General features: G+C 42.1%; 1 protein-coding gene across 2 annotated transcripts in view; it reads right to left on the bottom strand.

Moving 5' to 3' along the window:
• LOC140272107 (PDZ domain-containing protein 4-like) overlaps window positions 1-13,945 on the bottom strand; it is an 18,940-nt gene extending 4,995 nt beyond the window's left edge. Inside the window, exons 1-7 of one of the 2 annotated variants that reach the window (XM_072367448.1) lie at window positions 11,324-13,945; window positions 3,828-3,881; window positions 3,067-3,377; window positions 2,829-2,916; window positions 2,638-2,736; window positions 2,482-2,544; window positions 2,102-2,203 (exon numbers count right to left, since the gene is read on the bottom strand). In XM_072367448.1, the coding sequence (XP_072223549.1) occupies window positions 2,102-2,203; window positions 2,482-2,544; window positions 2,638-2,736; window positions 2,829-2,916; window positions 3,067-3,377; window positions 3,828-3,881; window positions 11,324-11,383 (777 nt within the window). In that variant the 5' untranslated portion in view covers window positions 11,384-13,945. The remainder of the gene's footprint in view (window positions 1-2,101; window positions 2,204-2,481; window positions 2,545-2,637; window positions 2,737-2,828; window positions 2,917-3,066; window positions 3,378-3,827; window positions 3,882-11,323) is intronic. The other variant, XM_072367449.1, reaches the window with a different exon arrangement.

The raw sequence follows: 13,945 nt of genomic DNA, 5'->3' as shown, positions 1-13,945 counted from the left end.
AGAGCTGCAGTTTCAACCGAAAATACACAGAAACACAGCTACAAGATACCGAGGTGGTTCAGAGTTGGTGATGATGATTTTCTACAACATGATGTGACGCCATCTGAACAATTCTGATTGTATGAGCTTTCATGTCCGCTGCAGTGTGCCTGCTCTGAGCGGGTGTACGGGCAGCACTCCCCTCTGTCACTAGATGGAGCCAATGCTATGTGAGACTTTTCATCATCACCATCATGCCAATGCTGTGAAACTGCATTTGGTCCCCAGAGGGATTTTTCTGCTGAAAAATAACAATAACCACATTTATCTTAAAAGACTCTTCAGAGTTTTCAGTGAATAAAATGTCCATCCAGGAAAACAGTCTTTAGAGATGGGTGATTCTTTCTGTCACGTACAAATTGTTGTTCTTCATCTGCCTCTGTTGCAGTTTCAGCCTTCATTCAAAAGCTAATCAAATATAGAGAAAATACTGAGGCCTCAGCAGTTCACTCCTCCTCTTCCTTAGAAATTCTGCCTAATTGGTTTAATTTAAACATGAACTGCATGCAGACTGCGAGACAAAGTATTGATTATCTTCATCTTCGTTCTCACTCTTTCACACAGCCCTTCACCTCTGCCCCGCCCCCCCCAGACGAAGCTTTACCCTGTGTTTCTGCACGTCCCCCTGATGATTCTCCGTCCGCCGCTTCCTCTCTGTGGCTTGAATCTTAATGTAGGACAGTGCCTTGGCAGTATAAATCTTGTCAGCCTTTTGCAGGTAGTTCTCGTGCTCGTATATTTAAACACAAGGACGTGTTTCAGAGGGCCAGAGGCTATTTGTGTGCCAGTCTTTGACCTAGACCATTTTAATGAGCCTTTTGAATCTGCTCTGTAGCTCAGAGAGCGGCTCAGAGAGAATACAGATTATTCTGTACTCACATAAACTGCGCCGACCTCTATTTGCAGCAATCCATTCGAGTGTACAAAGTTGTGTGTTTATAAGTAACTTGACAGAGACGTCTTATTGCAGGGCAGCAAGCATGTGTTACAGTGCTCCCATATCTGTTAAGAGTGACCTTGTGAGAAACGAAAGAGTTCCACGTTAGCACAGCGGTTACAAGCACTATCTGTCATTCCCTCTCTCTCTCTCTCTCTCTCTCTCTCTCTCTCTCTCTCTCTCTCTCTCTCTCAGTGCTATCTGTGGTCTCATCATGTTTTTGCACCTCTTTGCTTTCCAGCCACCTAAATAAAATTCCTCCCGCCGGATGGGACGAAGCAGAGTGCCACAGTCTTGATCATGCGGCTGATTTATTTTCTACAGCCGTATGAATAAGACAGTACACCATCTTTGTTTTACAGGAAATAATTAACTACATCTGGTCCTTACTAGGTGTTAAAATGAGGTAAATGCAACCTCAGATTAACAACAACACATTTTACTCCATCTCATTTTTTATTTGACAATGCAATGCATTCTTACTGCTTCCATGGGAAATTAGTGGGTACGTATTAGCCTGGTAATGCCAATAAAAGTACTTGATTAAGTGATCATCAGCAAGTGTGAGCACCTCTATAAAAGCAGAATCTCTGTCAGTTCGCTGTTCTGGAGCATTCAGGTTTATGTTAACACTTTGCCAAAGACGAAAGCCAAATGAGCCACAAGACTCCTGGAACAATATCTGATGTTTAGCAGTAACACGCATTGCCACGTTTAGCCAAAAACAAACACTAAGTACAGTGGTAGAGGGCTGATGATTTGGACTTGTTTTTCAGCCACAGGACAATGATCCGACCATGAACTCCTCTGTATAACAAAGTGCTCTAGAGTCAAATGTGAGGCCATCTGTCTGATTGCTAAAGCTTGGGTGAAACTGGGTCATGCATCAGGACAATTATGGCAACAATTATACCACGGCAGCATATCTACAACAGAATGCCTGAAATAGAAAATAATACCCACAAACCGTAATGAATCGAAGCAAAACTCTTGTGTTCGCCCATGACGAAATGTTAGACTAACCACTTGCTATATAGATCCGAAAATAAAAAGAGAAACGTGTCTTTTTATGTCAGTATTCAATCTGAGCCCTCTCCTTAAAGACCGCATTTCCAATTTCCTCACCTCTATCTCGGGCCTTGCGAGAAGCAGGGAGACATTGGTGCTGTCCTCTCTGGTGAGGATAGCTACCGCCTCCTCTCTGTTCTGGATGTCCACTCCATTTATCTTACAAAGAAAGAAGAAGATGAACTTTCTAGTCAGCGTCAGATATTGTCAGAACTTTTATACTGAGGATGGAAAAAGATTAAATAGCACATTTCAGGAAATGGGCTTTCTTTTCAGCTTAATGGCATGGGTAATAATATTCAAATGAAATTCATGATGAATGCTGCACTTTATCACAGAGAAACACAGACAAAGATACTATTGTGGACCAAGTGATATCAAACACCTCATTTTTCTGCTTTACTGCAGTAATAGAAAAACATAAGCACTTAGGATACCTGCAGTATTCTGTCTCCCTTGCGGATGCGGCCGTCCATTGCAGCAATGCTGTTTGGGTTCACCTATACATATGAAAAATATGTTTAAAAGTATGAAAAGATGAGCAATTTCTATTTAAAAAATGTATGTGTTTTGCTTTTATGACACATCTTCACCTCTCCCACATAAATCCCAAGATCCTCTTCATCATCAGTTCTGTAACACACTGTCAGACCGAGTTTATCCTGCTGACGGGACTTGTACAACTCCACCTCCTAGTACCGTGAGAGAAATGTTCATGGATGTCAGGTAGACATCAACAGAGCACCTTTCTGCACCACAGTTTTTAGGCAGCCAACACGCTCACCTCATATTCCAGCTCATCCTGCCTGTCCACTTCATGCTGACTGATATCAAAGTAGTCAGTGGGGTCATAGTATACTGGCTCGGTAAAGCTGGGAACGAGAATGTTCAGGAAATAGCAAGTTAGTAATTGGGGCAGCTTCTGACTTCAAATGTGTGACCGGAATGGACGAACACAGCAGATAAGCTCTGGTCTGGTGGTTCTACATGCAGCAGAGACCTATTAGACTATTCCCACTCACAGTTCATTGAGTAGATATGGCTCCAGTAGTGGTGGTAGTGGAGGGGAGGGAGGAGGGTCGGGTGGGGGTGGAGCCCCACATGGATGTTGGTTGCTCTTGCCCAGAGTCAACATATGCTGGAAGCTGATGTCTGTTTGTGTGCAGCTGTCCACACAGTCGGCCATGCCCATGGTCACTGGCACCTGCCCTCCAGGAGCTCCAGCTGGGCCCGCCCGTCTGCGAGCCCCCCGTTTCAGTATGTTGGACAGCACAGGGTCCCGTATGTCCAGGGTGGGATCCCCAGAAAGGCAAGACAAATCCTTCCCATTCACCTGGGGGAAAAAAAAAAGAAAGAGGAGAAGGGTTGGTGAAAAAGTGAGACTTTTTGTCCAGGAAAAGGCCTCAAGAAACTGACTGTAAATTCCCAGATGTGGGGGATTTACATTCATTACAAAATGTATAGTTTATTTAACAAAATTCCACCAAAAAAAAAACAACAATAAAGATTAATGACAAAAAAGGACAGGTGACAGTCTCACATACGCAGGTATGTCAAAAAGGAAAAGATATTTCACAGCAGAAACTAGAGGAGAGGAACCAACAGCAACACACACCTAAAATAAACTGAAGCCACGTTAGTACACAGAACACGAAATAAATACACTCACACACGACATATTTGTGCATATAAAGTGTTACTTTTCCATCAAGCAAAGAGAAACTATTCAAATAAAAGGGTTCAACGGCACATCACATCAAGAAGCAGAGCAGAAAGCTGAGACCTTTAATCGACCGTCAGCGTCAAAAGAGCACAGCATGTTGCCTACGCGACCCTTCTGTGGAGAGACAGAAAGAAAGCAGGGAAGTGACGAGGTTAGCACTTAATTACAGCTGGACAGTAGAAAAAGATGCCGCCGAGAATTTCTCTCATAAAAGAAAGAGCCAACGATAGCGCAAGATGAAAAACACAGAATCACATTTCAACATCCACCAGTCGTACATTAATTTCAGGCTGCAGTTTGCCAGCAGACTCCAATAGAAACAATTGTTACCGCTCTTTGAGAGTATTGGAAGTGGTGCTCTCTGCAAATATCCTAAAATTTGACAACAAACAAAAACTAAGATGATGTGTATAAATAAAGAAAAACAGAGTGGAATGATTTTCTGGGCATACTTATTGGAAAGTAGTTCAGAGACGACGAGCTGAAACAGAAATTCGGTTGTTTTTCACAATATACGGTTGCTTTTAATTTGATGCCAACAACAAAAGTCGGGGCAACGGTATGTTTACCACTGCGTTGCATCACCTCTTCTTTTAACAAGACGACGCTGGTCTTTGAAAGCCGAGGAGAAAAAAATTATTTGAAATCCTTTTCTTTACATGATTGCAGTTACTTGGGGCTTGTTTTGTGGGATTTTTCAGGTCATATTATGCTGAATGTGTTCAGTCAGTAACAGGTCCCGACTGCAGGCAGGCCAATTTAGCAGCCATTATTTTGGAGCCATGCTGATGTATTATGTGCAGAATGTGGATTGGTTTTAAGCCGTCACTGAAAAAGATGTCCTGTGTACTGCAGTGTATATATTGTTCAGCATCAGTGGTGCCTTCACATAAATAACTCATGTCATTTGCACCCCCCAAGCCAACATAGCTGTTTGTTTTTCACTGAGCTGGTCTCTTTTTTCCTTGAGAAACCATTTTCTGATTGGATCCATTAGACCAAAGGACAGTTTTCTACTTTTAACGAGCTCGGGTTCAGAGAGGGCAGCTGCATTTCAGGATCTTGTTGATATGTTTTTTTTCTTTTTTCTCTTAATCTTGCACGCTAGAGTTTCAACTTGCAATCGTGGATGCAGCGATGAACAGTGTTCAGTAGGTCATGTCTGCGTTTAATGCAGTGTCTCCCGAGGGCCTTAAGAGCCGACCACTGAATATTGGTTTTCAGCCCCGGCTCTGCATTCTCTGAAATCTCTCTCTCTCTCTTATGATATGATGTTCCTTGAATGGATGATGAAATTCTCAAGTTTTCTCAAATTTTACAGTAAAAGGTGTGATTCTTTATGGAAGGGAACACTTCTCATATTGTGAAAGACTCAGGGTGGGGTTCAATACACACACACACACACACACACACACACAAAGCCTCCTTTCCACAGCATTTTAGAGAATTTGACCACCTTGTATGGAGGTTGTAATCTAGATTCCTCCATGTCATGTCGGGGGACTATTTGACTGCACCCTCAGTCTCTATTTAATCCAAGCTTCTTTTTTATATATAAAGCATTATGCAACCATTCAGTATTTTGTTTCCCTGTTCTAATCATCTAAGTGATTTCTTCGTTTCAAAATCACGTTGAGTGTATTTTTTAGATTTGGTTTGTTCTTTTTTCTAAAATCTTTAATTAAACATTAATTACTTTTTTTGGTGAATGGGGTTGTCTTTATATTATGGAAAAACTAGTTCTGTTTGCATGTTTTTCAGACAAGGAGAAACTTGAACTGAAAACTTGCAGTCGGACTCCTCTTACTTTCATTTTGTTTTGGAGAAATAAAAAAAAAATTTTCTGTGATATGTCTCAGGATTCCCATTTTCCTTGGCACGCCTTTGCTTTGTTTTGGCATTGAAAGGTGATTTATATAGACCTGAAATACGCAGTATAATGGCATCTGTGCTGCCATTGTAAATCATGTGCCTTATAAAAACTTATTCTCCACACCCTGCAGATGGCATGGAGAGAAAAGGCCTGTTAGAATTCAAGGATTATTGAATCAAAATCTGGGGAGGGTACCAAAACAGGGCAAGTATTATGACTGCAAGGTGACATAAACCACGTGGGATCTCCCACAATTCAATTGGTGATAGAATAATTTAGCAACTCCGGCTGTTAAACTGCTAATCTGTAATTTGGTTTGTTTATTACCAAAATCAGAGATATTCCCTTTTTTAACAGCTTTGCTTTGTGTTTAGCTCTAGTAAACAATTAAGTAAGCATGCTAGTACAATAAACTGCTTAAATAGGGACTATTATCAGATGCTTGTTGTCACAAACATTAAGACTGTCATTAACTCAAAGCACTGCTGTGTTAAAGTGGAGCCTCACACAGCTGCTAACACGGCTGTGGCCTTCTGCGTAAAACAGAATTTTTTTACCATACATTTTCACTTTTTCAGCACAGTACAACAACTTCAGTCCTCTTGGTGTCTTTACATGAGAGACAGGCACACAGTGACACAATGATGTGTGTGTTCCACTGACAGTTTCAAGGAGTTACTGAGCCAGACAGTCTTTGTACAGTTTCATTCAGCTGCTGACCTTGGCTGCCTGCAACACATTTTTACCAGCCGTCTTCATTCTCCATCTCCCTCTCTCATCACTCATCCCCTTCCTATAATTGCATGTCAGATCAATGTTCCCCTGTGCATCCAAGCACAAAAACTTTCGTGCAATATTCGGTTCTTGTTCCCCCAATTTAAATTTTTTCATATTTCCCGTTTTAAAACCACCTCAGCAACTGCACCATCACCCCTCTGGTCACCCCCTTCTCTTTCTGTTCCCTCTCTTCTTCTTTCTCGACATTTTTCTGATTCTTTCCTCTCCTCTCTCCTCCCGACTCTGGATTTCTTCTGCCGTGCTGCCTCAGCAGTTCTGTCTACTCTGTCCCCTCCCTGGAGGGAACAACTCACCCTCCTCTATTTCCATCTATTTCAGCCGCTCCATCTCCTTGTGTGTTTGTCCTTCCTCGCCCTAATGTTCCTCCATAAATCTTACTGTCTCTCCTAATGAGCTTCTTCGCAACAAATAAGATGCTTCCTCCACGCACTGCAGATTGGTGATGAAGGAATTAACACTCTGTTGGTTGCATGTTCTGCATTGTGCATTATTTCAACTTTAAACCCATAATCTTTTTTTTTTTACTCCTAGCAGCAGGAGGTGTGTTTTGTTTTAGTGCTTTGCACTCTCCAGGATCAGAGAGAGGCTATTAGGAGACATCTATGTGGTCATGAGTGACGGGTATGCATACTAATAGAAGGGATAGAAGGGAGGTTTCTCATTCATTATCAATGAGAGGTGCTGAGATTGCTTTGAAGATGACTTCATGCAGGGTGATGCTTCCTCAGTGTTAGACATGTTTTTGGACCAGATTTGATGGAGAATCCATTACACACATCCCATGTGCTGTTCTCTATTATCTCCTGGTTAGTAGGTCATTGCATATGTCTACTATTTATAAACTACACAAGCTTATTAACACTTGTCCCTACATATCTGGCATATACAATTCAAATGTGTTTTAAATGGAATCAAAATTCAGGAAAATACACCAGAATTCACAGTAGGGGGTGGGTGGCGGCAGTATGAGCGGCGGCTGTGGAGCTGAGGGTGGGGATGATGTGGATAGAGATGAAAGAGATGCAAAGAGTTCAAAGTGTAAAGAGAGAAGGCAAAGCAGGAGACACACAGAAGGAGTGAATGGGGTGCGAGGAGGAACGGTGTTGAAGGGAGGAGTAAGAATGCAGGGAAAGCACAGAACACAGGCTTTCAAGGAAGTGCCGTGTAATTCTTTATAGTAAAAGAGTCTGGCTCTCGGTTCAGTGTTTGGATGTAAACAGACACAATAGAAGTTCTGAGGGAATCACTAAGTGGTTGCTGCATAATTAGTTTTTATCTGAACGTCCTTTAAAGAGCAAATTAATCTCATGGGCTGTACAACAGGCTTAGAAAATAAAAATAAAAACAACAAAGAACGAGGTGGAGACAGCAACAACTCTACACTAATGTGTAATGTAGGTGAAAATACATGTTCCTGTCAGCATCACAGAGTTTGTTACAAGCTGGGATTCATGTATATTTCCACAGCTTCCATGCAGGGACTTTTACTTGGGTGAAATCTTCACCTCTCAACTATTGAATTCCACTTGTTTGGAAATTGATTTTTCTCCTCTCCCATGCTTTGAAGGCAGCGGTAGTCCCCTCCTCAGAAAATCAATTATCTGGAGACAGAGTTGACCCACTCCGGCTGTAATACCAATTGTTTGAAATTGCAGATTTAAATAGGCATGCAGAGAGTGGAAGGCATATCAAAAACTGAGACCAGAGAGAGGATATTGATTTAAAGGGTTTCAAACACTCCTTGAAATGATTGTGATGCAGCTAACAAGCCTCAGTGGGAGTGTATGAATATACATAAATTGTCAATACATTAATCAGTTGGAACAAAAGATCAATTATGGGCTGAATGGTTTTGATGCTGATGGAGGAACAGTGACAGAGAGCCTGTGAGAGATTAAATGACTCTTGACTGATCCTCAAAAGGAAATGAAAATATGTCACAGACAGAATTTGACTTTGCTCTGATCCTCTTGGTCAGCCCAGTGTTATTAAATGAACTGGGAGACTGACATCCTCTCTATCAGCAGCCTTTTTGTTTCATCCTCATGTCAAGTCTTTGAATAAAAGAGCAGGAATCTGACAGGCACATGCTCAGTCACACACACATGGGCTTACACTTCACTTGCGAAAACAGACCCACTGTTGGCACTAAGGTAAACTGACACTCCAAAGGGTATTGAACAGTCTGTCAGGCGTTCAAATAAATGGGTGTTTGTTTTTTGCTGTATTTTACACTGCCGAGTTCAAAACTTTTGAAATGCATTTCAGAAGTGGTTTTTCAGACTACAATTTAGCTGATATAAAGAAACATGATAACCTCTTTCTTGTTGCTTATTGATGTGATTGTCAACAACTCTCATTTTTCATGTGAAGCCATTGAGAACAGGGTGCTGTAAAACGCAAAAATCTTTTTTTTGCATTATAATGTAATATTATACATTAGATAGATGCACCTCTTATTTAGCCTCCTTTCAGCAAGTATGCTCACACCTGGTCCACACTTTGCAGCATTATCTGCGAGTCATCTGCACGTATCGATTCTGATGTGTTTGCCTCTTGTGAATGTAAGCATGTCTCTCCGTGTCATTGTGAATGAAAGCACATTGGGTTTGTTTAATGACGCCAGTTGCCATGGAAACAGCCTCCTGCTTTGCAGTGACTGGGAAGAGAAAAAGAAGGGAGCGGCTGCAGGGCTCAGGGGGGTACAGGTTTACTGTGTGTGGGTTGGTCAGGCGCTCTGCAAAATGCAACATATCGCTCCAAATGGTTTATGTTGTGCATGCAGGTCTACAGCAGAGTCTAATCTATCAGCTTAATGGCAATATCCTTTCTTTACTTAGGGCTGTTGGAGGCGATATTGATTAGGAACATTCCAAAGGGTGTGTACCAAGCAGCAATGTAGCTTATCTGTTGCAAAGGCTCAGTATATAATGCATGAGTTTTATTCCTTTGGCAAGAAAAATCAAGTGCTTAGATATAGATAAATTTAATAACCTGCTTTACAGTGCAATGTAGCCTGAGGCTGTTTAATGTTGTATTTATTGCCTGAAAACAGACACATCTAATTTGAGGTTGTTATTATGCATAATGGTTAAGAAAAACAGCTCAAAGCTGCAAACCTCCAAAGGGAAAATAAAAATCATGGAAAGCAATGAAAAAGTGGGCTGTATGTTAGGGGTAATAATTACATGTAATAAATGGGAGTCAAATTTATGGCAAAATCAGCATGCTTTTTTTTTTCAATTTAATGCACACCACCTCCCTGCTTCTCATGTAAGACCCCCAGGTTTCATTATATTCTGACTGCACCCTGCTTCATTATGCCAACTGCGTTTGTCCTCTTGTCGCACGCTCCTCTGCTCCAAGACAGCAATGCTGTTTCAGCTGTACCACGGCACAAAATATATAAACTGGTTCCAAAGTGTCTGTTTACCTAACACAATCCCTATTCACATATTTACTTTGCATACAATATGACATCTCCTCTCCATGTTCCAGGTCAATCATCCCACCTCCAGCTTGTCATTGCCACACCCGTCTGGTAACCATGTGCATATGTCTTTTAAACGATCAGCTTCAAGTCACAAAACCTTGGGGCCACGGTTGACCTCACATTGCCAGTGAAATTCCATTATGAAGGATAGTGGCCTGTAGGAGGTCAGAGTCATTATTGCTGACTCCTGTTACATAAGGGCACTGATGCAGAGTGAGTTGGCCCTGCTCTGTGTTTACGATCAGACGCCATCCTCAACCTCCACCCAGGAGATTTGTGAGCTCCCCTGAGCTTTCTTATTCACCTCTGCTCTATGAAGTGCTCATATCAATTACTTTGAAGGGTAAACAGCAAATCGAAAATGCCTTAAAAAAGAAAACCATTTCAAACCCTCTTTCAACTCATTTCCATACTTCTGCTTGGACTCAGTCTCTTCCTGTTTTGCTCTCCTTTAGCACTGCCTCTGGCACCAGACGCAGCCCACTTCACTGGCCCAGACTCCAACAGAGACTCAGCTGAGGCTTCTGGTGCCACAGATACTAAAAATGTTGCATTGCATGCTTATGGGTGCTGAGCATTTCTCATGCTTAGTAAGCATGGGACTTATTTTGGCCATGCGTACATCATCGAGTCGTCGAGCTTCGATGAGCCTACTAACACACAGTCTGCGGTCTCAGTTGGCATGTGGTGCTGAGGCTGTATCCGTGGCAACCCTCTTTTCACTTTAGCCCAGTTTAACAACGTATCCATCTTTCTGCCTCTGGAGGTCTGTACCACAAGTCTATTTTTGCTCTGTTCTCTCAGATCATATCAACATAATCACTATGAAGCATGATTGTTATAATTATCAGTTTCATTGTCACTGAGTGACAATGCAGCAGTTAGTGTGAGCATTGCTCAAGATCTAATAACTTATCTATGCATATCAGAACATGCACAAATGAGATATATGTCCAGCAAAGAAAAGAGGATGTGGAGTTTGTATAAGTTTCATCATGTTCAAGGCATTTACTGGCTTGATTCATAGGATTAAGAATTTCGCTTTGTTATGGTTCCAAAGACATGATTTTCTGCTGATGTTTCAGTCAGATTTATTTCTAAATTACCTGGTGATGCTGTTAATTGTTGTTATTTCCACGAGAATAAACGACTGATTTATTCATGCAAAACCTATTTGATATCCAAACCTGGTAATTAGTAATTTAACAAGTGAATGATTTGGTTAGATTAGTGCCAGCATGAGGAGGTTTTGCTGATCTCTGTTAAGGATAGAAGTATTATCATAAGAACGGCGACTGTCAATTATTCAGCATCTTCACTTTAAGATGCTAAAGAGAAAAGGAGAGTAAACAAAAGAACATACAGAGACAGGAGAGGAGACAGAGTGCTCACCTGGAACATCACCCGGTATTGCTCCTCGGGCTTTTGAACCACACACATGTTGCACCCCATTGTGACTTTTGACAGGGTGCTGGACGGTGCAGGTCCAACCACTGATGACCAGTTCTCACGACAGGATTCTTTGTCTGTGGCAGTGGGAGAGCCCCACCCTCATTCGCAGGGTTTGTGGTATATAACACTGGTCCGTCTCAGTAACACAGAGCACATCCCAGGGAGGAAGAGCACAGTTTAATTGGCTGCGTCACTGCTCTTTTGTCCTATGTTGTGCTCACAATTCAAACGTTATAATCCAAAGTAAATCTAAAAGTCAAGATCATTTTCCATTTTAGGGGGAAAAGAACTTCAGCTTAAGTTTGTGTGCTTGTTGCAGATGATCCAGCATCAGGTGAGTCTTTCTTTGTGCTCACACAAAGAATTTGTTGACTGGATGTGGAGAAAAGATGTGTTCTAAATGTCCTGCTAGATTGTGCTTCTTTAGTGGATCAGGCAGCTGACAACTAATTCTTATGCAGTCAAAAACAATGAAACAGAATACCTGCTGTCCCCAGCTACACTGAGCAATGAAGCCTAAAACTGCAGTATACAGCAGGTACTCCCAGCAGAACTCTTCTGTTGCTGAACTCCCCCTCACTCACAGTGCTACATCTGCAAACAATGCAACTATCAAAGAACTTGCCTCAGTCCTGTTTTCCTCTTCACTCCCACACTGCGCTTCCCACCAGCTTTTCTCTCTGTTTTTCCGGTTTGCTGATGGACTACTGAGTGTGGCTGTTGAGATAACGTGTCCCTCTGAAAGCCCTGTCAGCACCCTTTTCTGCTCTGGTCATCTACTTAAGGATCAATGCACGGTTAAAGGTATTTCCTAATGTAACTACATTCAAACTCGCTGAGTTTAGAAGGAGTGGCGTAAGGTGGTGCCCCTGACAACATTAGCCAGAACCTGTAATCCCTGGCTGCACAGCTGAGATAAACTGAATACACACCTGTAAGTGTGTCAGGATGATGCTTTTAACCACAAACCTTACTACACACACACACACACATTGCTAAATTTCTTGTCCCTCTCAGCAGAACTGCCATCAGTGGAAAGGTGATTTTTTTTAAACAGCCTCTCCAAACAATGCAAGAGATTTGAATTCAAAAGTATGAAAACTGTTCTTGCAGATTGTTATTTAAGAATGTATCTGGTCTGCTGTTAGATCCCATGAAAATGATTGAACCATTGGTGCTCAGTTATGGCATTATCAGCACTTCAACAGCTCCAGGGTGAGATGAATGATTATGATTAAATTAGTGACCTCTCGAGCAGTGATCAGATAAGACTCTTGTATGTGGAGGGAAATCAATACAAAAACAGATCACTTGTGCCTGCAGGATTGTTGTGGATCTTGAAATTTAATTTGAAAAAGCCTTTTTTTTTTGCAAACCTCTGGAAACACTTTCTCTCTTGTGTCAGTAGTTTAGTGCTCCTTATCAAGCTATCATAAATGGCTTCCTTCTATTTATATATAGCCTCCTTTGCTCAAAGATCAGGCCCAGACAGTCAAGGATAAGCTGAACTAGAAGGGAACAGAATCTTAATGCAACTTTCCCTGCCCTCTGAGTCTCGTCATGTTGGTTAAACCTTTATCTTTAATCCTCCTGCAAGCGGTCGGAGCAGGAGAGTCTTGTCTGAAAGGTCCACCGCCTCTTGTGCTGCCATCGACAAGGTGTTACAGCTAATCCTCATTCAAGGCTTCACTACACCTGTATCCTTCCGGAGCTGTGTAATCCCAACACAGAGGATCTCAGACACACAAACACCCACAGGAAAGCTTTCTTCTCTTAATGAGAAGCATGAAAACTTCGAAAACAACCAGATCGTCAATCTGTAAAGAGTAGGCAGCCAATCAGACAACAGTGAGGTGCCAGACACACTCAGCAGGCAGGTGTGCTCCAACTGTCATCGCCTCTCTCCATCTCCTGTTCACCTCTATCTGTCTGTGTCATCCTACATGATTGTTGCAGAGTGTTTAGGATGGCTGTCTACCGTCCATGCTTTCAGAATGAAAGACTGCATGACGTGACAAATAATGGCTTGTTTAAAAAAAAAACAGTGTCCTCGTATGGCACGAATGCACGTGTAAAAGTTAGTCCATCTTCAATCTGCAGCAGGAGAAAAAAAGTATTTCAAGAATAGCAGCATGTCCAGTTTAATCCTCTCTTTGTCCTCTGGTCATTCTATTTCAGATATCCACATTAGGGTATTTACATGCAGGAAAGAAAGAAAAACCCATGTGAGCATTCCAGGTGGATGGAGTGTTGAGCAGTGCCTGTCTCATGTCAGTGATAAATCCCCAACAGCAGCCTCACAAGATCAGAGGAATCACTAACGGCTGATTGGAGGATACTTCTTGCCTTCTCCCCTTGGTCACGTCGGTAAACGCACTCCCCCACTGCAGCGAGGGGAAGCACAAAAGGCGGTTGTTCCCCAGTGGTGATAGCACTCACAGATCCTCACGGTGCACTACTACAAAATCTGGAGCTTCTTGATTTCACACTGGATGATTTTTCTCTTCCTCTGCTTTTCCTCCACCCTCTTGCTCTCCAGATTCAGGGCTGGGCTACCGCAAT

The sequence above is a fragment of the Leuresthes tenuis genome, unplaced genomic scaffold (genome assembly GCF_036924035.1).
Source record: "Leuresthes tenuis unplaced genomic scaffold, fLeuTen1.0.hap1 SCAF_16, whole genome shotgun sequence".
NCBI lineage: Eukaryota > Metazoa > Chordata > Actinopteri > Atheriniformes > Atherinopsidae > Leuresthes > Leuresthes tenuis.
The sequence above is the reverse complement of the archived record's forward strand: the minus strand, read 5'-3'. Positions and strand labels throughout refer to the sequence as shown.